This window comes from Radiomyces spectabilis (genome assembly GCF_025331425.1).
Source record: "Radiomyces spectabilis strain NRRL 2753 chromosome Unknown BYT42scaffold_1, whole genome shotgun sequence".
Lineage (NCBI taxonomy): Eukaryota > Fungi > Mucoromycota > Mucoromycetes > Mucorales > Radiomycetaceae > Radiomyces > Radiomyces spectabilis.
In genome coordinates, this window is record NW_026251926.1 from 2,982,876 (window position 1) to 3,007,231 (window position 24,356).

Below are 24,356 nucleotides of genomic sequence, written 5' to 3' on the forward strand. Positions count from 1 at the left end.
TGGAAGGGGTTACCACCAGTCGGCTGCTTCACTGGTTCATTTGAATGCTTAGCCAGGGTCGGTCAGAATCGTATGGACGGTCATGACCGGATCAGAAAAGATTTGATGGCTCGGCGGTCATCGGCATTCATTCAAGCTTTTGCCTTTTAGCTAAAAAATTGCGTGTTTGTTTAATACAATGTCTACCACTCTGATCCAATATTCACCTTATTTGAAGCGAACGGAAACAGATCACTTGGTGTGCTGTGGATATCAGCGGAATCATTGGCCGAAGTGATGTTGGATGATGAAGGATCCAGTTACTTTCTGGTAGGAGTGACGAGATTCGAAGTCGGCGATAGTGTTCGAAGACCTTTATGCGTGGATTATATGGTAATACCAAGATGAAGGCACCATTTTCAAAAATTCCGGGCAAGGTATTGCCCACCATTCAGTCGTCGATGCGTATGACGAGACGCACGGTATGTCCCAATCGGAAACGTATTTGACGTTCTCATTCTTCTTGCGAAGCAGACGTTGCGTGTACAAACGAGCTAGGATGAGGGCAAAGGTCGCAGCCTAGATCTGCATCGTCAGGTTGTGAATCGCTCGAGCAGATCGGATAGGTTACTTGAAAACTTGATGAATACTGCGACGAAAACACTGACATGCTTGATCAGCTTTTAAAGTGATATTCGCACATAACATCCCCTTCAGCGATCTCGGTCTGCTATAACGCATCTTCATTCGGATCGTCGATCTCTGGTAGAGAATGTAATAACAAATTCTCGAAGTTTCTATAAACTGCAATAGGCATCAATCACAAAAATCCCACTCCCCTAAGCAAATGAATCGTTAGGTATCCTACCTATGGCTAAAACGGCTTCTGACAAATTTCTCGTCCCATTCTTAAGATCGCCCCTGTCTCGTGGAGAATTAGACGATTATATTTACAATTGATTCGTTCTCTCCACTACCATACCATTGTTCTAGGGCCTGAATGTGGTCGTCGCGAGATGGCGGCAACCAAACCGTTTCAAAAAGTATTTGACCTCGTAAAGTTACTGCCCCGTTCATTCAACAAATAGCTGGGACAGCCGTAATCCTTGACTAAGTACTCGAATATTCTTACTTCGGTAAGGCTACCGCTTTGTATTGCTTCAATCATGATATATCGAGAATCTATAGTTCGTCGACTCGTTCTTGCGCAAGAAAGTTTCCTTTTCGTCTCAGAGCAAAAACACAGATAGGGATTTCTTTGCATATCCCACTGGGTATCGTCGAGGTTTCATTCATGTTCCTATTGTGTAGGTCTTCTCGTAATCGATGGATAACAGCTTTTTTACCAACTGCGAGCTGATTACTAAGATCACACGCTCCTGTATCCGCGACCGCTTCTCACTGGTTGCCAAGTATGACAAATGGTGTCAAGCCTTCCCAGTCGTGATGGCTCTGGATTTCGTGGTTTTCAAACCGTCTTCCTCAGAAATGGATATATTCGAGTCGGTTCGGAGTCAATTCGAAGTGTTCATCGCTTCTCGTTCGGTCAACTTTTGATTCTTTGTCATCAAAACTTGTCTTTGCTGTGTGCTTTGTATGATCGCATGATTGGCTATCATCGGCTGTGTCTGGCTGAAACTGATGCTTGCACGCTGAGACTTGGCTTTGATTCCGATATCGGTTTCCATCTATAACTCCTTCGCAATTCTTTTGTAGATTGCGATGACTGGCGGTACCGATATATCATTATCTCTATTACTTGATCACATGGTCTTCCATATGTCGATCGGCACAACTTGCATAAGTCACGGAGTAGAGGGCCTAGTCTCTTCTCTTTCGTGACTTCACTGGATTCGGCTACGTTCGTTATCGCCCTTTGTTTCGGCTACCCCACTGTTGTTCCGCTCTTTTAAATCCTCTCACTGTGTGAAATTGGCGGCTATCGTTACCGGTCTCCTTAGCATAACCTGCATTTTTTTGATCACGCGTTAATGTTTGTTCAGTATCAAGGGTTCTTAGACAGTAGGCCTTCCAGTTCCTACTCCTCTTACCTTTTCCCAATAAGGCTTGTGTCTTCGACGTTTGAGCAATATTTGGCCTTATGGCGAGGGCCTTTGCCAATGTAACGTGAAAAGTCCTTCTTCTATTGACGGTCGTAAATGATGGCTTCGCCTTCCCGGCTGGATAGCGTGTACGTTAATTTGGATGTATTGATGAGCTTGACAGACGGCTTCTTTGCAACACTTACATAAGGAATCTGTAGGTTACGGTAGCGATTGGTCAAAGCACCCACTGAATTGGCAGTGCCAAAGAAAATAGCAGTCGATGGAGCTGATGATGTTTGCGCGTTGGCCGTAAAGTACAAGAGTTTGTTCGCCATGGTTTCGTACTTATTGTTACTGTGATCGTAGTTTCTTTTATAGTGGAGACAGACAACCTGAATAATGCTGTTTTTGCTGAGGTTTTCTGGATTGCATCCACGCCCTTAATTTCAATGGCCAATTGTACTGCTTTTTTTTTCAGGCACAGCTTACCAGGCATAGATCGAAATGCTCAATTGAGGAGTATTTGACCGCTGGGCAGGTTTTTAATGCTGCTTGGGCCAACTAGAGAGACAGGGCGAGAGCTAACCTCGCAATCAGAGTTGACGTAAGCCAAGGATACGTCCCATATTAATGCCGCGTTTATATCCCGCCCACAAATCTAGTACGAGACGTGGAGCGGACATGTTATAGGCTTCGGTCCAGCTTTTCGTTCATGGTGCGCAATCACAACGAACGACTACCGCTTTTAAGCGCGCCGATACCACTATGAATACTGATTCATGGAAGAAGGCGACAGGTGGCGCATTTATGTTAATTAAATTAATCAATTGCAGAAGCCTAAAGCCACGTCCGAGGTCGGAACTGAAGCGATCGCTATTGTGATGGATGTGACCTACGTTTTCTTCTTGCGCAATCAAAGAAGTCAATACTTTTCTTCAAGTTTCTACAGTATAGAACTTCTGGAAAGGTGTGTAGGATCTGGACTCTTTATCTTGGATTCTGCATAAACCAGGTCCAGTCAATCTTTGTTTTGTTGTTAGTTTGCAAAACACCGTGGGGAACTTTTTTGTCCCGTAAACACGAATGTTTGTGGCGATACCATGTACTTTCGGCTGCTTTGCAGCAAGTGACACATTCTGAACGTTTTCAACGATCCAATACCGGCACCTATCCCAACCTTATCTTAAACTGATAAATGTATTTGCATACGGAATTAGTGGACCGAATTCCATGCGAGCTTCAGGGTCAGTTTCCCGATATGGATAGCGAAGGGCCTACGAATAAGCATCGTCATAGTATTTGATTACAAATCAGTCCAGAGTGAGGAGCCTTGATTTTGCAGAATATAGTAAAAATGCAATTTTCTGATAAAATCTATTTTGCTAGGTGCGGAAGCTGAAGATCGGCTGGGCCGAAAGTTGATTTCGGAAAAGAGTGTATCCGTGAGCTTCAATAACCATGATCTGCAGAGGATTCGGGCTTCCGGAATGCAAAATTTTCCTTCAATGCATTACTGTGCCGCGCATGGAGCCACACAAAATCAGAAAAAAAATTACCGAATTCTGCAGTGCATCGGATTAGTTAAAATGCTGTGTTTTATTTTACGCTTCCTCTTCTTACTTCTTTATTCCTGATGCCACTATCTATTAATCATGATAATTGTACGTCCTTCACTGATACCAAAAGTTTCTCCATATCCTCCATCGATATAGAGAAAAAACAAAGCATCAACCATCCTCAATTGAATATCGAATATCCTACGGATCCAGAATCGCCAACGAAGAAAGGTTTTTATATGGAATATATTTCTGGCTTTACTGACGCTGATGAGCGCAGATATAGATGATGTCTCTAGCAATGGAGAACGTACAATTGCAGAAAGATGCGATCGCCGAAAATTGCTCGTTGTGTTGGCTGCGTTTTTGATTCAGGTGACTGGCTTGGGGACGATCACTAGTTGGTAAGTGAATGACGAAAAGTTTTATTCAACAGATGCAAAACAAACTGACCCAATTAAAAGGGGTAAGGAACGATACGGATTACCATGTTGCTATTATGGGCTCACATGAAATCAGGTGTAATGCAAGATTATTACGAGCAACACAGATTTGGCACAGATCCGGCCACTGTAATCTATCTCAGCTTTGTTGGATCTATCGCAAATTTCGTTTTGAATCTCTTGGGGATCTTTGTCCAGATTCTCATCTCATACACTGGGCTGCGCTCTGGTATTTTCATTGCAGGCATCTTATGTACGGGTGGTTTGGAATTGGCCAGCTTGAGCACCGAAGTGAGTCCCTGACTATGCGATTGTTGTGACCATTAGTAATTTATGCTATCAGATATGGCATTTGTATCTTACGCAAGGCGTCCTCTTCGGTGCCGGTTGTTCCATTATCTTTTACGTGAGTCGCAGGCATGAATGTTTTGAAGAGCATGTGCATTGATGTTATACTCAGGTTGGCATGAGCAGCGTATCTGAATGGTTTGATAAGCGCCGAGGGGTTGCCTTAGGAATCGTCTCCAGTGGCGCCTGTGTTGGCGGGCTGTTGATTCCTTTCCTCATGTCAGCTTTAAATCGATCCCTCGGTTCAGGATGGTAAGGTGCAAAAATCGAACAAAATGCTAGATCTATTGGAAGTGTTTCTCATTGATAAAATAGGTGTTACCGCATCATGGGATACATGAGTTTCGTCGTGTGTGTCATCTCCTGTTTGCTATTCAAAGAAAAAGAAGAATACCTTGAACGGAAACAGGAGCGCAAGACGATCAGGGGAATCATCAAGACCAGTATATTGAAGGATGCAAAATTTGCGCTTTGGTGCACTGCTGACATCCTGATGGAGATGGGTTACTACGTACCATATTTTTTCCTGCCATGTAAGATCCGATCATCGATGAAACGGAGTATGGTATTCTCACATTTATCCTGTATAGCCTATGCAACCTATCTCGGATTGTCTGACTCGTACGGTTCAGCACTTATTTCTATCGCGTCGGCAACAAATTCGATGGGCCGGATCCTGGCAGGGTAGCTTCAACCACAGCTAAAATTTTACAAGTCGTTCAGTCTCATCTTACCTGTGTGTAGATGGACCGCGGACAAGATCGGCCACTTAAATACTGTTATCATCACAGGCTTCGTCAGTGGAATGAGTGCGCTATTACTCTGGACTATGGCGCACGATTTCACGATCCTTTGCATATTCGCTGCTGTTTTTGGCTTTTTCGGAGGCGTTTTTATTGCCCTTGGTATGCAGCAATATTTGATATATTTACCACGCAAAATAACTGTTGTCTTTAGGTCCTTCTATCACTATGATCGTCTCGGGCACTGAGAACTTTGCATCAGCTTATTCACTATTTCTTCTGATTACAGTGATATCCATGTTCGGTCCGAACATTGCAGGAGCCATGGAAGCTGCCATAGCATCTACTGCTTTCAATACCTACAAAATATTCACGGGCGTAGCTTATTTAAGTGGAACACTTCTTCTGGTTTTTCTAAAATTAACAACAACATCTGGCAAAGTGTTGGCAAAGATTTGACATTCCTCACCACGTAGTCAACGGTGATACTTTTTGTACATTTATCATTGAACATCATACTAAAAATAACAAGTTTTCTTTTTTCTATGTCTATGCTTTGGTAGTCTTCTTTGGTCTTTCACCAAAGATGGTTCTGCCAACACGTATGTTCGTCGAGCCAGCTTTCAAAGCCTTCTCATAATCCTCAGACATGCCCATACTTAATTCCAAATCGAGATCAGGCAACACTTTTTGCACTTGGGCCTTGCAATCCGCCAAGCACTATATTAGAAAGAACCAAAAATATCAGCCTGACGTATTCGTTGAGATCTTTTACAAACATACTTGGAAGTCAGGGTTTTCTTGAGTTGGATCACGGCCGAACATGCCTATGGTCATCAATCCACATAATTTCAGCTGCGGACAGTTGTCGATGATATGTTTGCACACTTCGGCGCAGTCAGCGGCAGCAATGCCTCCTTTAACTGTCAAACTGAATCAGTTAGTGGTTGCTAAGTTATATACAGGAATGAAGCCTGTATACCTTCTTCAGCACTCGTGTTGACTTGGACAAACACACGTAAAGGTTCGGTTCTTTCTACTGAGACACATGCCTTGTTGAGCGTGTCTGCTTTTTTCGCGCTATCTACTGTCTCGACAGCAAACAAGTTTGGAATAGCTAAGATATTCAAAGATGGGATTTTATGAGACAACACATTTTCATTTCACGTTAGCCGAAATCAGTTACCTGCCACGGCTTTACATTTATTGCTCTGGAGAGTGCCAATAAAATGCCATTGAATATCCCGAGGCAACTATTGGAGAGCTTCTTGAGTATATTGTATATCCTTAGCCAAGTGGTTTCTATAACTTACCTTGCCTGCTTTTTCTACTAATTCTTGCACCTAATAACATCCTTGTCAATCCCAACATTCTCCTCGGCCATCTCGACTAACGTACATAGTTTTCACCAAAATGGCGTTGGCCTGCATCGTAAGCGTACATGAGATCTTCCGCTGGCTTATATTTGCTTACAGCCACGAGTCGCGCCTAATGCTATGCATGAATAGCCTGCCAAATGAACACAGAAATAGGCAAGTGACACCAACCGTTCGTTCACCATCTAGCGCAGCGGCTACCCTGGCGCGTACATCGTTAAGATTCTCAATAATTTCCGTTCGTCTGTCCATTGACATTGTGTGTGTCAATCGCGGCAAGCCTGAGCGTAACGATCGGAGCAATACAGGAGAGCGTGCTGCTAATCCAAGCATATTCCTATTTTCTTTTGTTTTCGGTCGCTCCCCCCCACTGAAAATGAATTTTTTACCGCCTGGTGGAAAAATTTCCACAGTCTTCAAAAGATATTTTAAGAGTTGCACATGGATTACAGCAGAACTCTCATATCCGTAACCTAAGAGGCTCACTTGCCGATAGTATAATGTGTCAAATGAGCATAGCACGCTATCATGGCAAAGCTACCATCTTATCATATGCGCTTACAAGTAGTAGACCCATGCATCTATCGATATCAGTGTACCGACCGGTTCTGTGTCAGTTCCATTAATGACAGAAATCGTTGGCGGGAGACTTGAGAGAATAGGCACAGACGATTTCTAAATTGAGCCGTTACCGCATATCCCCGGTTCCTTTGGACCAGGACTGAGAGTTTGTCTGTGATTTTCATCAATTTCCAACTTTGGAATATCTTGGACTCGTCCCGTCCTGTGGGAAGATCCGATTTGAACCAGCGCCATCATCTTTCACAAAAAAATAATCTTTCGGCAGCACGTCACATCCTTGTTCCTTTTGGTTGCCTGTTATTCTTTGGAAGCTTTCCGCCCAATGTCCACGAATCAATTTGTCAAGCGACGTCCACAGTCGCCTCTTCCTCAGCAGGTCAACTCCACCGAGCCTGCCGCCCCCTCACCCTTGAGCTCTATCGCAACTGCTCGCTCTGGCATTGCAATCCAAAGTGCAGCTCCGCTCCTTTCTCAGCATGTCAGTAACAAAGGTTCACCATTGCTGAACAACATGAACGGCGCACACGAGCATACACACGAAAACTGGCAAGGTCATGCTGACAAGCACTTGGTTCCCGGTCTTGGTGACACTGCTGTAAGATGTGCAAAACTCTTATCTCGCTATCTGTTCCTTATATGTATCTCACTTTCTAGTCAGCCGAAGGCATAACGAATAATTTTGCGGACCCTTCACTGTCCACAAATGGATACGTGCCGCAAGTGGATACCCATATTCATGGCTATAATACTTATGCGCCATCCTATAACGCTCCCCACGATCACCACGACCACCACGACCATCACGGTCATCACGGTCATCATCGTCATCACGATCATCATCACGACCACCACGACCATCACGGGCACGGCACACACGCTCACAATCCAGACCATCACGACCATGCTCATGGTCACTCCTTCCATGACCATGCCCACGACCATCATCACGGCCACCATCATTCCTTTCCTTCGGTTTACGTCCCGCCACTGCCCTCCTGGTCCGAGACATTTACTAATATTTTACCCATGCAAAAGACATTATTCACCTGGTTTGTTATTCATATGCTGATCGGTTTAACTGTGTGGTGGATTGGCACGTCCAGTGATAATTTGGGTAAGTTGAAAGAATGTTGACGTTACGTAATGTGCCGCGAGCTGATGAATGATTCATTTCGTAGCTACGGTTGCCTTCTCATACTTTGTGATTTTTGATGCGCTGGGAGTTTTCAACACTTTTATTTCGAGCATTGTGCGCCTTAATCCTGCCTACCTGGCTTCGAATACGAAAAGACCTTTTGGGTATGTGAGCACAAATGAATACATGCGAATAGCAATCTCACGCGTCATGTAGAGCACAGAGACTGGAAATTGTGGTCGCTATGGCAATCATTATTTATTTACTATTTGCCACCATGTACACGACAAAGGAGTCGTTGGAGCATTTACTATTAGAAGGCGATGAGGAAGGGGACGATCATCATGAAAAGTATGTAGCGGGAGGTTGCAAAAGTGGAACACGAGCTCATCATCTCATAAACTGTAGTGAAATGGGTTTCGGCTCGTTCTTTATCTTACTGTTGGCGATTGGAGCTACTTTTGTATCCTGCGTTGGGCTGAAAAATCATGAATACCTTGTCAGAAGTAAGAAATGGCATTGCAGCATGCATAAAAATCATATGAATCTTATCATATTATAGTCTTCCGAGGTACTCTAACAACAGCGAACGGTTTTTCGTACAATGTCATCAATCGATCTCGTGGCAATCCGATCCATGTGCTGATGTCCAACATTTACTCCTTTTCCATCACCGTCTGTGGCAGCATCGTGTTCCTGTTCAATATGTTGGGTTTTGTCACCCCTGCGATTGATAAGTTCATGGCTTTCGGCATAGCCTCGATGATGGCGTACTTGGGTGGACCTACTGCGAGTGCCTTAGCAAAGATTTTGCTGCAAACAACACCGGACACAGTCTGTACTGGTATCGAAAGTCGATTACGCGAGGTAAGCATTTATAAGAGTACGTCATTGCCCTGTTTTAACACAGTAATCGTCGGTAGATTCGCCATAATCCGGATGTCTTAAGCATTGATCGCGTTCATTTCTGGCAGAATTCTTACTTGAATTGCATCGGCACCATTGAAGTCGTCATAAAACCGGAAGCAAACGAACAGACAGTGCTACAGTTTGTATACCAAAAACTGGAAGGCATCGTGGGCGTCCACCTTTCCGACAAGGAGAGCGATAATCGAGAACCCGGCGAGCTGACCATCAGCCTTGTAAAACCTTAATCACAATAACCAATACGCATCCAATGCCATTTTTTCACAAAATTTACGCAACATAAAAACATCAAAATTGCTGTACTTTTGTCAATCATTCCAACGTGTTATTTACAAAACATAAAAGCTAAATATCAAGATCATCATCTGGATCTTCATCATCGAAATCATCAGCGGCATCCGGTTCGTAATAAATAGTACCTTCGGCCTTTTTCGTTTGATCCACTTCTATTGAATAAGCATCCGCATTTTGCACCTTCATATACGGCAGCACCAGATTTTCCTTGGCTTTCTTTTGCTCTTCGGTTAATGATAAATTGAAGGATAGGTTGGCCATGCCTTGCGGCAGATCGCTCTCAATTGACTCTTCCTTTTCCTCGACTTCTTTGCCTGTCAATTGGCTACCAGGCACAATCTTCAGGGTATTACTGTTGAGATCCACGAAGAAACCGTTCGTTTCATATTGTACTTTTCCACTTTTTCGTCGCCATTCAATTTTTGCCAGCGCTCCTTTTGAGATAACGTTGTTGGTGGGCCTCATATAGGAAAAGGCATCTTGGATAACGAAGCCAGTGAGCGCCGCCTGTGTGTCATGATACGAATGCTCTTTCAACGCTTCCAAACTGAGAACTACGGATGCTAAGCGATTCAATGCTCCTTGCAGCATGATGCCATTTGTTGAGGGTAAATAGATATCAGCATGGTAACCGATGACCAGGCGACAAGCGTCTGTTCATGACTTTAGCATAACGGTGGGCATAAACATTGCTCATTTAGACTTACCTGAAGTCAGCGATTCTAGTACTTTCACAAGTTGGTATGTCTGATATTGTGATATTTGAGCAAGAGGCGTTAATGAATCGATCAGGATCAGAGTTTGAGGTTGATTTTGAACTTTTTCGGCAAGCGTGGACAATAGTGAACCCATAACGTTACGGACGTCGCGTACAACATGGATATTGGGCACATTGGTTGTCGGTTCATCCCAACCCTCAGGATCCGTGAAAGCATCGATGATTTGCATTCTGCCAGTGTCTGATGTAGTGAATCGCTGTAACCACGCAGTAGGTGATGTCTCGGTCAGAAGTACTACAACTGTGCCATTGTTCGCTAGACTGCAACGGGTAAATTCCGTCAATAGCGGAAGTGCGCCAAACTGGACGCTGTCATTGATAAGTATAAATGAGGAGTTTTTACTGTTATTTAACAGCTGTTCAAGAGCAAGTTTGACCATTCTGATAAAGCAGTCTATGAAAAATCGTCCTTCAATGCATATTTCTGCCTTCTGTGAACTCTGCCAGAGGCTAAGCCACAATGTTATTGTACCTTATGCTGATTCTCAAAATAATAGAATGGCGGTTCATCCTGCACATAATGGATATCACTTGCCAAAAACCATGGACTTCGATTTTTGCTCAATAGATTACATAAAGACATCGGAAGCGCTGATGGTAGAGCAAGCATCTGTTGCGATATGATGTGTTATAGAGGATTCGTATCGACTCGCAATGATTTCGGCATAAATAATAAGGGAAATTCATATTGCTAAATCTTGTTTCCTCAGTAGCTTTGAAAATGTGCGTATTATTTAGTGATGTATTGCATGATTCCCACATAGAAGCAATTAGCCATAACTATCGGTCAAACATCTTCTGGTATCCCACAATTCACCCTTTATGGTGAGATTGTCAAATTGAAATTCCCTACCAGCTATTATTGGTTCAATATCAATTTGAATTCTAGACAGTATCATCCTCCGACATCCGTGGAGTGTATCGATGATTTCCTTCAAAAAGAGAAAGTCGACATGGACCGATTTTAAGCGTACAATGTTTTTTGAAACGTTGTACAGCGCGAAATGTTGTATATGCTTAACCTGATATATGAAGTTTCAATGAAAAAAAAGCTTCCCAAAATAGTGCGAGGTTACTGTTGCTGCGGACCAGGAAGATGTTTTCAGTAAGCGACGGAAAATTTTCGCCGTTCACCGGACGTCGATACCGGCAAATGGGCTTGATCTGAAATTAGTGATATTTTTGCTATTGGAGCTATTGTAAAGCATTTTTCTGTTCCATAGTGCTTTACAATTTTCAGCAACAATTATGCCGATTCAACAACGGTTTTGGGGGAAATGGTGGTTTCCTAAGCAACCGATGTTGATACGTGAGGTTTTCTTCCACTTGACTTGCTTCAATTCCAGAAAATCAGGTTCCGGTTGATTCTCTTATGTTGCAGCGTGTTATATTACGAAGAGTAGCTTCGATATTTGTCTTGAGCCAATGCGAGATTTGCAATATCGCAAGTTAATGCGATCGGTTTTCGGTCGTTACAGTAACATGCAAAATCGAAAAACTTAAATATCGAACTTGAACAGCTATAGTTGGTTTCTTCTACAAATTCTAAGCTCTTTGCTCTTTGAGGCTATGCACCTCGATGATTATGTGAGATCCACACAGATCACGTCGTAGCAACTCAGTATACGTTTGAAACATGTCATATGCCACGCGGTTTCAGTATTTGCTTGTAAATTGCTGAAGCTCCATGCTGCAATAATTTGTATACCTTGTGGAGCTACAGTAGACGGTTCTATTAGCATCTTGGACAAAAGCAAAGTAATGTGTAGCATCGTGTTCAATCTGCACTGGGCAAAAATCGTGGATCCTATGATAAAACTTGTCAAAGACACAAACAGATGGCATATGCTTTCATAACAGACATCCCAAATTTCAGCGCCCCCACCATTGCTAATGAAAAGTTTCTCCGTTGATAAAGGAAGTCTGAACTTTCCCTATCTATGGCTTTGAACTGCATCTACCTGTCTACTACAATGACAGCAAGACTTTTCCCCGTTTCCACTAAGATGAGCCGTGGTAAATCATCGGATAATTATAAGAATAATCAAATGGGCTCCTTACCTTTACGGAAATTTTGTTACTTGTTCTTCAAGAACATTCATCGTAAGTTTTTCTCGTTCATTTCTTATTTCTTTTGCTCTCTTCTACGCCTTATATGACGCTATTGAAATCAGGTCAAGCTGTTCAAACATTTGGAAAGAATTTAGCGGGCCTCTGGAGGCCATCGTTCGTCAAGGTCGATAAACGCTTGTTTGCGTTTGGCGGTGGCGGAAATGTCATCAACGATCTTCATGTACTCGATCTCATTACTTTACGGTGGGACAGTGTCCAGGTAACAGCATTTTAGTCTTCTGTAAATTTATAACTAAAAAATACATATATATATACAGGCATCTTCCGGAATTCCGCCGAGTAAGCGATATGGACACACCGCTACCCGATGGAACGATTCCATCGTTTTATTTGGCAAGTTTTGCCTGCTAAAATGGTCGAAGACCTATGTGCTGATAATCTTCGTTATCTCGTAGGTGGCTGTAACGAGTTTCAAGACTATTGCAACGACGTCCATATTTTCGATTTGCGAACGTTTACCTGGAGCCAGCCCCAGATTACCGGTGTCGTTTCGGCACGTTATTTACATAGCGCCGTCGTTTTCAATGACAAGCTCTTCATTTACGGCGGTTTTGCGAAAAGTTCAGATTGTAAGTAAGCCTGATGTATCAAGTATCACAGCTGGTTCTAATTTTATTTTTCAAGGCACATATGTGTTGGATGAACTGAACGTTCTTGATTTAAAGTCAATGCGTTGGTCCAAATATCATGAGGTGCCTCCAAGATACAATCACTCAGCGACGCTTGTCGGTCATAAAATGTATATTTATGCCGGCAAGGACGAGCACGGAAACACAGTATCAGATCTATTTGCTGTTAATTTGCTATCGGAACCATATACCCTACATCTTGTGCTCAGCGGATCTCAGTCAAGCATTAACGCCAAGATGATCCTTTTAAAAAGTCAGCATTTCTGCGATACGGCCTGTGGCAAGCTTCTCGTATTCGGACGCTATCTTGCTAAAGGCTTAATAGCAGGAAGCAATGCCGAGTCCACTTACAGCTTATGGATGCTGGATCTAGATACCTTGAAATGGAAACGCCAGGAGTGCGATGCTCAATTCGACACCGGCGGATGGAATTATTTCACAATAATCAGTGATGAAACGTATTCTTCCGTAGATGGAAAGGATATTGAAGTGCGGACCAACAATTTACTATTCCTTGGAAACACGGATCCATATCGGCCACAGGGCTACGATCACTTCAGGTAACCATATTTGAAAAAGAATCATCACTACAGGAATCTAAAGTGAGCTTGCATACGGTTATGTTAGAGACGCTTTAATGATCGATGGCGAATCTCTTGGTTTATACGATGTTCCATGCGGTCGGAGAATGAGCGAATTTTCTCACTTGCTGAACAATCCCGAGTTCTCCGATTTTGAAATTATCCCTGCAGATGGCCGGCCCATCTATGTTCACCAAGTGATCCTGATATCTCGTTGGGCACATTTTCGGAACATGTACCAGAGCGGCATGCTGGAGGTCATGGAGCGTTGCATGAAGCTACCGGAGAGCTTTGATGTGGTGATTGCATTCCTCAGGTATCTGTACACCGATCAATTGGACGAAAACGAGCCATGGACCATTATTTGTGAAGTACTTGTAATGGCAAACATGTACATGCTCAGCCGACTGAAAAAAATGTGCTGCGAACGATTATACCGTCGGCATTTGACGGTGGACAGCTGCAGTATCATTTTCGAAAAAGCGATTATTGCCGAGGAAACTGGGCTGAAATTACTGGTACTCGATTTTATGTTTCGCAACTACGGATCAGTATTGAAATCCAATATGTTATTGGATGCACCTCCTGCCATACGGAAAGAGTTTCTGGAGGCCGTTCCTGAAGAAGCTGTTCTTGAAGTAGGACGTTCGCGGTTATTGTCATCAAAATTTACATCTTCAGTGATCGGCGGTAATTCTGCGCATGGAAACAGCGAACCTATTTCGTCGTCCGTCGTTCAGTTAGCTAGTATAACTTCCATGGGCGGAGATATGACCGTTGAAGTATGATTTTTTCAATAGTATCATGTCTTTTCTCTTGTAGACTTCATGATAACCGCATCCTTCATATATTTATACTTGTGAAACACTGTGTATTGCTATGTCGCTTTGTTTTTTTTCCGGTCTCCAATATTCGCTAACAAGCCATACACCCATTCCTGGAATCAGACTCTTGCATTGACTGCCTTGTATCAGATAAAGTCTAACGCGTATGAAACATGACTTGAATCTTGGCAGAAAGTTGGTGTATATTATTACCAATACGCTGGGTACAATGCAACATGCAAAATGCACAAACAAGTACTTATTGGCCCCCACCGTTCCTTTCCGCCCAGCTTATGATTAGATCTAGATCGGTCTATTGGGTATTCTAATGCATCAGAATAAAACCAACATACCTCGCTTAAAAATAGTATATTGCCCTACCGCTTTGTCAAAAAAGCTCTCTTTATTAAACTTTTTTCAACCATCGAACGACATTTAAACATCATATATGAAACCAAAGCACAGAGAGCGGATAAGAAAAGAAGATCAAATAGCGCGCTTTCGTATTTTGTAAATTACCATAAGAATTGTTCGGCCTATTTTTTGAACCGTTTCCTGATTCCAAAGAGTATCATCATGCGTGATTACAAGAGGTCATCCATTAGATTTAGAACTCTTCCCGTCATGATCTTTTACTTGCAATCATTCCACACAAAATTAATTACAGTCAAATGCTACAGCGAGACATATTTTCCCGCCTCGTTCCATAATCTTTCTATATTATAGAGATTGCGTATAGTATTTTACTTGGTATGCCGCGCCAGACCTAGGCTAATGTTCAAGATCTATGAAGAATTAACGTTAGATATGGTTTTGCCACAGTGCGTATCTGACATTACATCGTCCAGTAATTTTCGCAGTTGCAAATTATCATCCTCCACTTGCTTTATCCGTTCTTCGGTGAGTTGCTGCGTTTGACGCATGTTTTCCAGCGCTTCATTCAAGTTCGCATTCTCGGATTCCAGTTTCTCCAGGGAATCATCCACATAATTGCGTCGATTTTTCGCTGTATATCGTGATCTGCGGGTATCAAAGCAAGTCAGGAATAAATCACATCTGCGACGTCAATTTCCACAGTTACCGCCAGCTCTCGGCTAGAATTACACTTGCTGCCACCCCAAAAACAAAGGACTCGCTTAGAAAATTCGCTCCACTCTCGATGGCTCTATACATATGTTAAAGTAGCGTTCCGAAATAGCAAGTACAGAGGTTTGACTCACTTTGCGTCATTCAGAGGTCGAATGACTTCCTTCTTGTAACCGAGGAATTTCATTTTCAGGGTCATTTCTAAGCGATGCGATTTCTAGCAAGGTGTGAAAACATGCTTTGCGAAATAGTGCCATCTGACAAACTTACCTGCGCCACATCGATGCAAAATTCTCGAAACTTAGGATGCTGCTTGGCTTGTGTTTTGATAGAATTGGCTACGGGTTTTGCCAAAGTTCTTCGGATAACTTTAGTTTAGATATATGTGATGAGATTCAAAACGCCAAATACATACCGTATCAGTAATGAACCGAGTTTGATTGTGCTCATGTGGGAAACGTCAAAATAACGGAAGACCTGTAATGGATTACATGGTCGCCCGGCACAATGAAACTCCGTAATTCTCGTACCTGTTGATTTGTGCTCGACCCTTTTGTAGATCCGTCGAAGAAAATGCCACGGTGTGGTTCCCTTTTTCCACTGTAGTTCCTCGCATGTACCATGGTAGAGCTAGCTCGAGATATTCTAATGCTGACGTGTCATAACAACAGAAGCGAATCTCGCCTATTCATTACTGGTTCTCAAGACTGAGGGTTCCTGCAAATTCTAAAACGTTGAATCTAACCCTGTACTCTGGATGGCCTTCCCCAAAACAAGCGAACCCATGAAAGAGTCCTGTCGCCGTTGGATACACTGCATTATTGCTTCGTACGGCAACGATGCTGCAACGTTTATTGTAGGTCAGCCCATTCTTTCAACCTTCATTAGCTCCACACGCTACATTATATATCTCTGCTTGCCCGAAAAGCGGCGACCCAACAAGTAATGTGTTAAAACTGAACTTCACTCCAATGTTGAGAATTTTATTGAGCAATAAAAAGGCCAATTATGCGCAAGTCGAATGTCAAAAGAAAGAAAATTACAACCTGGGACATCATGCCGGATCGGGCGAAAATTTCCCAAAGCGGTAAAAAGCTCAGTCCGCTCAAAATAAAGGTTGAGGTTTCCGAAAACGGTTCCAGTTGACTTTTCACTCCACCATTTCGCGATGCTGTCTTCCTTATGGTTCAAAGTATTACTGTGCATAGCTCTCGTCTCTAGCTCCTTACAGCAATCAGCGCCCGAACCACCGACAAAGCTTATGGGAGGTACAGTTGTCGCGTCCATGTTTAGCAAAATGCCATCATACCGTAACTAATCCATATGTAGGTGTCCTTCATAAACCTTCCAAGTGCTCATCAACGGTGTCGACCAATACAAAAGTCAAATTACATTATACTGCTCGGCTTTGGGGTAGTGAAAAGGTGTTTGAGAACACTTATGGCGGTGAACCAGTGCAGTATCATCTCGGTAGGTGTAAGAGTATCTCGTTGCAGCTTCCATCATAACTGACCCTGATATCAGGACGTGATAAAATCATGAAAGGTACCCTTGGCTGAATTGAACAGCAAATAAAATGCTGACCGTGAGCTTCTAGGACTTGAGGACGGCATTCAGGGTATGTGTGTCGGCGAAGTGCGACGATTGCTTATTCCGGCCGAACTGGGTACGAGTTTTGTTATAAAATGGAGCAAGGCAGCAAAGTTTGACCATTTCCTGTAGCTTTTGGAGATTTTGGCATTCCAGGTCAAGTGCCAGGTATGTATATCGATATTTGACTGATGCTCCGTACTCACACTCTATTTAGCAAATACAGCGGTAATTTACGACGTTGAATGCTTGAAAGTGGACAGCCCATTCCGGTAAATTCTGCAAAGACGACCCAAACGTTTGACCTTTGTTCACACAGTGTCATGTTTAGAAATCCTTGGTTTTGGTCAGGCGTTGTTGCCATTGCTCTCGCGTACGTTTACTTTGACCGCATGGCAAAAGCAGAGGACGCGACAAAGGCGGCCAAATTTTTGGAAAAATCAAACAAGGAAACTGTGGACAAGTCATCTTAAACTGTACCCTCGCTTTGTTGGGCCATTGCTCAGATGCTCTTTTCTATGATTCAGTATAATATGTACGAGTCATAGTGCTTTTTATCTTAATGAAAGTTTATACAAATCAGCGGGTGTCCCACATGGTTTTTTCACGATTATGAGTATCCCTGTTATCTTTCAAGGTTTTGTGAAAATATTCTCAACAAGACGGATGCTTTGATCTTCATACTATCGGGTGTTTAAGGGGTCGACAACATTAGTTAAAAATCTTGATTCTATCGAAGAATCAGGCGGTTGTCATTATCGGTTGCTTAAGTCAGATGTGCTTTGGATCAAAAAGCGTGTCATATTTACAACGTGAACAAATTGGTGTCGTCAAAATATGATAAAATTCATTTCACAACAGGGAATGCCAAAAAATATACTATCGACACAGTGACAAACACTTTACCATTTCTCAGGTTCATTCATCTGTAAACAGTCTATATAAGGTCGCATAGTTGCTCTACTTGGTTTGATCAAAAAATCATTGATCGATTATTGAAGTTCATAAAGCCGTCACCAAATGCTGGCACCAATGAAATTGTCATACAAACAGTATTTATTCATGTTGTTGCCGATGAATCATATTTTCGTTGGACATACGCTCATTTGCATATCTGAAACTGGGACCACGATTCACATAATGCACATCTGCTCGGGCATCCAAGGAAGATGTTCGTATGTGCTGACCTGGCGCAGAATGACCAGGCGTCACCTGAGCACCAGCTGGATGATAGTTAGGTGGTGGCCTCATCGGTATATGCTGATGCTGAGATACGGGTCTATATACCGGTCTATGCATTTCAGTGTGTTGCAAAGCTGGATTACCTCCATAGACTGGCCTCGTTGGATATGGCGCTCTGTAGGGTGCTGTGGTTGGCGTCTGAATAGGTATAGTAGGTCGGGCTGGATAATTAGGAGGATACGGGTATCGAGCACCTGATGATGATTGGATTGGTTGCCCCTGTAAAACACCCCGTGGAGCCATATATGGGCGGTTAGGCCGTTGAGATGCCATCGTTGCAGGATAATAATTATCAGATACTGGAGGAGCGCCATGCCAACCATACGCGCCATCATACTGTTGCTGACGTTGGTGTTGCAAAGGTAGGTGCTGAGGATGTGTTTGGGGTTGCTGTAAAGGATATGGACGATAGGTGAATTGCGGTCGAGGGGCGGCAGATGAAGGATGATTGTAAATGGATGGGTCAGGAGATGCTGTAGCCATTCCGCCTTGTTGATGATTCCTTTCCATATAAGAAGCACCACTGGCAGGTCGTGGAGGTGAATGAGTAGGTGATGGCAAATAGTCTAAGAAATCGACGACATCGGCTGCACTCGGCTCTGGACCATAGTCGATTTCTTCCTCTTCTTCTGCGGTAGATGGTGCTTTACATTGCTCCAGTAAGGTTGCCTTTTTCTTTTCGAAGCCTTTTGGTGTAATATCGCCCTCTTCAAGCTCTAATTCGAGGTTACGAAGTTTTTCCAGGATTTCCGGTGGCAAATCAGTCGAAGCCTCCGGTTTCATGAGAAAAGAAACGTTTGTAGAACGGCAAGCTGCTTCAGTTTCGACAAGAATGGTGCCTGGAGCGAAATAACACAGATCGCAGTCTCATAACACAGTCTGTGATTTTAAGCGCAGCTCAATTTTTCAACCACTCAGCAGATCATTTGCCTTTGGAGGGGCGAGCATCATCCATTGTCCTTTCTTACAGCACATTCTTCAAATACAATATCGTCTCGCAAACTGAATAATAAATGTCTAAATCTTTCTCTACGTAAATTAATGTGAAATAAGCAGGTTTATCAATTCAGACAGAAGCTTTGTGTGCTAGATGAGTAGAAATAAATTTGACGGAAGCGGCTTTGCCAGTCTAAGCATCAGGAAAAATTGCATGACGCAACTTTATAACCGAAAATGCAAGATTAACCTGAAGTGAGCCCTTTTCCGATGGAACCTCCCTGTTATTGTACGTACAGTACAAAGAGGGTACTGATGGTGGCATCAAAAGAAATATCAATACAAAGCATGTATGGTCAAGAGCGCGACGGCATGATATTTATTTTAGTGGCTAACCACTTCGATATTTGAGTACCGATCAAGCATCACCAGCATTTCCAAGTGAAATTGTCTAATGCATGTTTGAAAGTTTCTTCAAACACCACTGGTTCGAGTTGATTCTGTTGGGGTTGAATCTGGCGATTCAGTTGGTCTTGTTCATGCAGTTCCACCTAGGGTTGATAATGAAAGGGTCAACAAAATGCCTTTTTCTTGATCTTGTCACTTCCCACTCACAAGCAAACAAGTCAGCAGCTCAAAGACCTTAATGAAATTGTGTCGCTGTTCTCAACTGACAGGAATGGTAGCAGGCCGCATGTATAGCACTTGGTATTTGTTGGCCGGGGTGACAGTGGTTTTGATCAGTGTCACACGGCTTCGCACGCACTGGACGCCATACGTTGCTTATCGATATGCCGTGACCGCCTTTGCATTTTGATTGCGCAGCAAATCCATTTTCAGTGTCGATGCCATCTCGTCAATGAGCTTTTCCGTGTCATCCATGGAATGCTGATAATCTTCCCTTAGAGTCATTAAACGACGATTCCATGTGAATGAGTTCTTTGGCTTTCAAACGTCCAAGGCCATCCGCGTACAAAGCAGATGTCTCATTCCAAATATCCGGAGTACGCTGACATTGTTGTTGGGCTAAAGCCCGGTCCTCGCACCTACAGAACTAAGATGGTCAATTTAGGATCTATGACCCACCCATATTCTGCAATAGCTACTTAACAAGAAACACAACGCCCGAGGTGTTTCCAAGATATTTAAAAAGTGGAACAACACCTTCCACCCAGAAAAACCTCTCTTCTTCCTTGCAGAAGTCCAAAGCAAAACACGTGGACCAGAAGTCTGTCAAACAACATCCGAAATGGCGGAATAGTTTTTCTTCATGCCCGGTCACATCTTGCGCACTCCGTGCGGCGCGTTCTGCGGTCCAGACTTGCTGAGAAAGTAAGCTGAAACTGGCATCAGAGGAGGAGTCCTCCACAGAGGCATCCTCTTCACGAGTTGCCGGGCGGCTGCCCATCCAATTGCATGCCTTTTGGTTAACAAAGGACCGAAAGCTCTTCATCGTAGCCCTCCGGATAACAGCAGTCTTTCGTCTGGAAGATGCGAGATCCGCTGATATGTATCAACACAAAATTCATGGTAGAAGGGGCGTCCCTCGTGATGTACAGGACCTCGGAAGAGGCCGACTGACGGGAAGGACTACAGACCCGTCAGTTCTCATCGCGAAGCCTTCGCGAATAAAATTCAGTGTCATAGTAATGTGGGTTTTCGTACGGTTGTTGTCATTCATGTAAGAACTGACACTGGAGTCACCTAAATTTTTGTAATTAGTTTGGCAAAACGATCAATGTGTTAAAACGTGGAGTGGTTGTTTACCTCGGACAATCAACGTTGTATTGACCCTTCCGTGGTCCAGGAGAAGGCTTGCAATCGCAACGACGGTGGACACCAGTAAGCCTGTGTTTCTCATCAGTGATGCGGAAACTAGCGTCACCATATAGCTTGACGCTGCAGGTGATAACGATGCTGGCCGTATTTGATGCGCACAGAGAAGAGTACGAAGGAGCCCCAGTGGATGCTTATGCATAGAAGAACACAGACCAGCAAACATTTTCATGGGCTTGGGAATACTGACTGCAGCCGGAAACGATCGAAAAAAATTGAGTCATGACGGTTAAGTAACTAAAGCACTTCCTTTGCTTCTTCATCCGTAAGGATGCTTACAAGAGTCGTGTTTCTATGGAGGAGGTAAGTTACATTGCTGCAAGTTGACCGTTATTAGCTCACCTTTTCAGCACGCATCGACCGTCTTTTGGCGTCCTTGACCTTTTTTGTGACCTCTTTGTCCATAAGTGTTGAAGTATCTCCCTCTGTAACCTTGTTAACCACCGGTGTTGAATTTCCAGAGGATGAGGCGGCCCAAGTTGATAGTGAGTGCCGATGATCGTCCGAAGAAGTTACCAGAAGGAAAGCCTAATAGCTGGCAAATAGGGCCAACTGCTCGGAGACTGATGTTAAGAAAGCAAAGCAAGAGTACGGTAAGGGAATTGGTTTCTTTTTTTAACTTGAAAAATAAAAAAGGCCAACATTTGGTACACTCCAAAACTCACTCCAATTTCCTTCAAGAAACAATGAATTTGCCAGCGCACGTCATCATTGGCCGCGCGTCTCCTTTTTCGCCTTCCTGCTTTAGTTGCTGCGCCTTCGTAGGCACGGTCATTCAACCACTGAAAAGGATCGGAACGAACCCTCCTGCCTATCTACAACGCAAGAACGAAGGCCCGCTTTGAAGCACAAATATGGCGTTACTGCCAGCACGCAAATTCCTTCTACGTTCTCTGGGAATCATTTCTTTAATGTTTGGAATGAATTTTGTAATGTACTGAGTGTAGCCGAAATACAAAAGGCGAAGAGAAGTACACTATATGAACCCATTCGCTCACTTTTATTCGTTTTACATATCATGTCCATTCCAACTCATATCGAATCCGAAACCACTCTTTTATGGATTTTCAATAAAAGATTACGACAAAGTTCACATTGGTAATCAACGTACGCAATGAAGCTGGATATTTACGAAAGATTTGACTCTGCATATCGAATTATTCGTACTATCTACTGTAAATGAATCAACCCAAACTATTACCGCAGACGTAGCCTATAACTGTTTATACTCGTCATCCATCCTTTCCATTCATCACCCCAAAAAGAATTGGTCATACAGTAGGCCATGGGATCAGTTCTTAATTTAACTTGTAAGCAAGTTCCCGTCTGTTCGGTATTGTCTGAGTGCCTCGTACGCTAGCATCGCCTAACAATGACATTCGTATCTGTCCTTCTCGCTGAGCTACGATGAGGTGATTTGTTGTTTTTATTTTCCTTTATTTTTCGTGCATATTATTTATTTCTTTCAAATCTTCTTTTTGTTCCTTTTTTTTGTTTTTCCCCTACCAATATTATATTATAGCAACAACTGTTGCTATCGAACTTACTAAGCAAAAAAATATGTCATGTTGTAAGGAAACACTGTAATTTAAAAGGAATAAAGTTAACACATTGCTGTATCAATGGGATTCCTTTTTTTTTCTTGGTGGCTCTGAAGGCTTTGTAGCTGGGTTTGATTACGAATCGCCACAAATGCAGAAGGTAAACATTGGAGCAGATACAGGATATATGTGAAGGAGGCCATTTTTTCCCCACGCGGCGCTGTTAGTTAGGCCACGCACGTTGTCTTGGCCATACTTTTGACACTCGTGCAAATAAAACCTCGGACTACCTGCCCCCTACAAAAAAAAAAAGGTTGTCTTGGACATAGTGCACGACCATGTGCGTTTATTGGTCCAAGCACGCACCTACAGTTGCAATGCTGCTCCATGCGCTTACATGCTATGCTTGTCCTCACGCCTTTTTTAACGTTGTTTTTCAGTTATCCACCCTTGCCTCATGTTGCGCTCTGCTTTTCATTTATTTAGTTTATTACAGTATATTCCTGTTGTTGTTCTGTTTCACGTTATGTCGTATTAATACCATACCTGTCGTTAGGGCCATTGACGGTTTTGAGCAAGGCAGCCGAACCTGCTCTAATTTGTTGCGTGAGCACCAGATATTCTAAGATCGACATATATCAGATCATTATGCGTATCGTTCGTTAAATGGAAGGAAAAGGAAAAAAAAATAGACACGTTGCGTCGGAATTAAAATCGAATCAGAAAAAGGAAGGGAAAGTAAGTGCAATATTTCTAAGCATCGAAAGGTAGGGGAGATATGTTGATATGTTATTGACTGTGTTTCTTTGGATCGGAAACTGAGGGTATTTATACTAAAAATCAAATATCGCCAGGTGAATGGAAGAAATCAAAAGTGCCAGTGAGAATCAGAGCAGGAGGGAGCGACATTAAGATAAGAAATAGCGACCAACAAGACCTGAAGTACCAAATAGCAAGGCACGATGGTGCGGTGTTCAGGACTTGAAAACAGGGACATCTGTGCATGAGGGCAGGCACACAAACTTGGCGATCGATTTCCACAACGCCGCAATAGCGCTTCAAGATTTTCCATCGATGAATATCCCTCTCAAATCAAATGACCATTGATTATACATTCTTCAACAGCTGCTACTGGTAATCCCAAATAACATAAGCATGAGTAAGTCCACTGTCATTCCTCTTTCGTATTTGATCCTGAAGATGCCATTGTCAAATGTATCTCATCGTAACGATTAATCCAGACAATGAAAAATCATATGTAGGCAGGCATATATGCTAATTTCAAATGAAAGTTGGATCATATCACGCGTCACATCCTAACTTCCACTGTAGATTTTGTCCTGTATAAAACACACTGCACGAACGGTTTATATTATACAATTGCCAATTGGATATCTGCGATCCTCTGAAACACAATTTAAAATAAGCACTTTCATGAGATGACAACTCTTTCCCACATAGAGTTCGGTCGCAATTCCTTACAATACAGCTCGGTGGCTGCTTCAGAACTAGCAGATTCACCCAAGGCCCTGGCAAGTACAATAGTTGAAGTTCTTCAGAACTTCAACATCTTCCAGTTTGGGGCTTGTTTACCAAGGCTGAGAGATCATCTGCAGCGAGAATTTCCACCACAGATGGAAAGCTATGCTTCCTCAGGTACTCCACCACAAAATTAACGCCAGATCCAGAGCGAGAGGTTCCGAACTGGATGATGGTCGGCTAAAGAATAAATCAATAACCCATTAAAAACCA

The 24,356-nt window shown here is 43.0% G+C and overlaps 9 protein-coding genes across 9 annotated transcripts; 4 read left to right on the forward strand and 5 right to left on the reverse strand.

Moving 5' to 3' along the window:
• Positions 1-3,638: 3,638 nt before the first annotated feature.
• Positions 3,639-5,598, forward strand: BYT42DRAFT_554253 (major facilitator superfamily domain-containing protein). Its single transcript, XM_051566567.1, has 8 exons — positions 3,639-3,980; positions 4,100-4,314; positions 4,367-4,429; positions 4,484-4,623; positions 4,687-4,904; positions 4,962-5,055; positions 5,116-5,276; positions 5,329-5,598. The coding sequence occupies exons 1-8, from the start codon at positions 3,851-3,853 to the stop codon at positions 5,571-5,573; spliced, it is 1,266 nt and encodes a 421-aa protein (XP_051428867.1). The 5' UTR covers positions 3,639-3,850; the 3' UTR covers positions 5,574-5,598.
• Positions 5,599-5,663: 65 nt separating this feature from the next.
• Positions 5,664-6,748, reverse strand: BYT42DRAFT_487271 (YggS family pyridoxal phosphate enzyme; the record flags this gene model as incomplete). Its single annotated transcript, XM_051563789.1, has 6 exons — positions 5,664-5,834; positions 5,898-6,037; positions 6,097-6,153; positions 6,301-6,367; positions 6,513-6,602; positions 6,656-6,748. 6 exons carry the CDS (start codon positions 6,746-6,748, stop codon positions 5,664-5,666), a joined length of 618 nt encoding a protein of 205 aa, XP_051428868.1.
• Positions 6,749-7,394: 646 nt separating this feature from the next.
• On the forward strand, positions 7,395-9,361 carry BYT42DRAFT_610053 (cation efflux family-domain-containing protein; the record flags this gene model as incomplete). The annotated part of the gene is made up of 7 exons (XM_051571350.1): positions 7,395-7,667; positions 7,727-8,186; positions 8,251-8,371; positions 8,424-8,558; positions 8,616-8,713; positions 8,770-9,074; positions 9,131-9,361. 7 exons carry the CDS (start codon positions 7,395-7,397, stop codon positions 9,359-9,361), a joined length of 1,623 nt encoding a protein of 540 aa, XP_051428869.1.
• A 118-nt stretch (positions 9,362-9,479) lies between these two features.
• On the reverse strand, positions 9,480-10,586 carry BYT42DRAFT_610054 (Elongator complex protein 5; the record flags this gene model as incomplete). The annotated part of the gene is made up of 2 exons (XM_051571351.1): positions 9,480-10,081; positions 10,136-10,586. 2 exons carry the CDS (start codon positions 10,584-10,586, stop codon positions 9,480-9,482), a joined length of 1,053 nt encoding a protein of 350 aa, XP_051428870.1.
• A 1,856-nt stretch (positions 10,587-12,442) lies between these two features.
• On the forward strand, positions 12,443-14,112 carry BYT42DRAFT_467647 (uncharacterized protein; the record flags this gene model as incomplete). Its single annotated transcript, XM_051563530.1, has 5 exons — positions 12,443-12,538; positions 12,597-12,707; positions 12,749-12,908; positions 12,964-13,457; positions 13,576-14,112. Coding segments are annotated over 5 exons (1,398 nt in total), but the record flags the coding sequence as incomplete, so codon positions are not given.
• Positions 14,113-14,798: 686 nt separating this feature from the next.
• BYT42DRAFT_554264 (optic atrophy 3 protein-domain-containing protein) lies at positions 14,799-15,974 on the reverse strand. Its single transcript, XM_051566568.1, has 6 exons — positions 15,875-15,974; positions 15,730-15,817; positions 15,594-15,676; positions 15,455-15,538; positions 15,213-15,393; positions 14,799-15,158 (listed from the first exon to the last, which is right to left on the reverse strand). The coding sequence occupies exons 1-6, from the start codon at positions 15,907-15,909 to the stop codon at positions 15,117-15,119; spliced, it is 513 nt and encodes a 170-aa protein (XP_051428872.1). The 5' UTR covers positions 15,910-15,974; the 3' UTR covers positions 14,799-15,116.
• A 621-nt stretch (positions 15,975-16,595) lies between these two features.
• On the forward strand, positions 16,596-17,708 carry BYT42DRAFT_554268 (uncharacterized protein). Its single transcript, XM_051566569.1, has 7 exons — positions 16,596-16,727; positions 16,789-16,929; positions 16,984-17,004; positions 17,057-17,125; positions 17,182-17,217; positions 17,267-17,321; positions 17,381-17,708. The coding sequence occupies exons 1-7, from the start codon at positions 16,628-16,630 to the stop codon at positions 17,520-17,522; spliced, it is 564 nt and encodes a 187-aa protein (XP_051428873.1). The 5' UTR covers positions 16,596-16,627; the 3' UTR covers positions 17,523-17,708.
• A 397-nt stretch (positions 17,709-18,105) lies between these two features.
• BYT42DRAFT_610058 (uncharacterized protein) lies at positions 18,106-19,074 on the reverse strand (the record flags this gene model as incomplete). The annotated part of the gene is made up of 1 exon (XM_051571352.1): positions 18,106-19,074. The coding sequence occupies one exon, from the start codon at positions 19,072-19,074 to the stop codon at positions 18,106-18,108; it is 969 nt and encodes a 322-aa protein (XP_051428874.1).
• Positions 19,075-20,010: 936 nt separating this feature from the next.
• BYT42DRAFT_610059 (uncharacterized protein) lies at positions 20,011-21,468 on the reverse strand (the record flags this gene model as incomplete). The annotated part of the gene is made up of 7 exons (XM_051571353.1): positions 20,011-20,128; positions 20,202-20,273; positions 20,334-20,730; positions 20,806-20,931; positions 20,995-21,252; positions 21,343-21,355; positions 21,406-21,468. The coding sequence occupies 7 exons, from the start codon at positions 21,466-21,468 to the stop codon at positions 20,011-20,013; spliced, it is 1,047 nt and encodes a 348-aa protein (XP_051428875.1).
• Between the last annotated feature and the right edge of the window lie 2,888 nt (positions 21,469-24,356).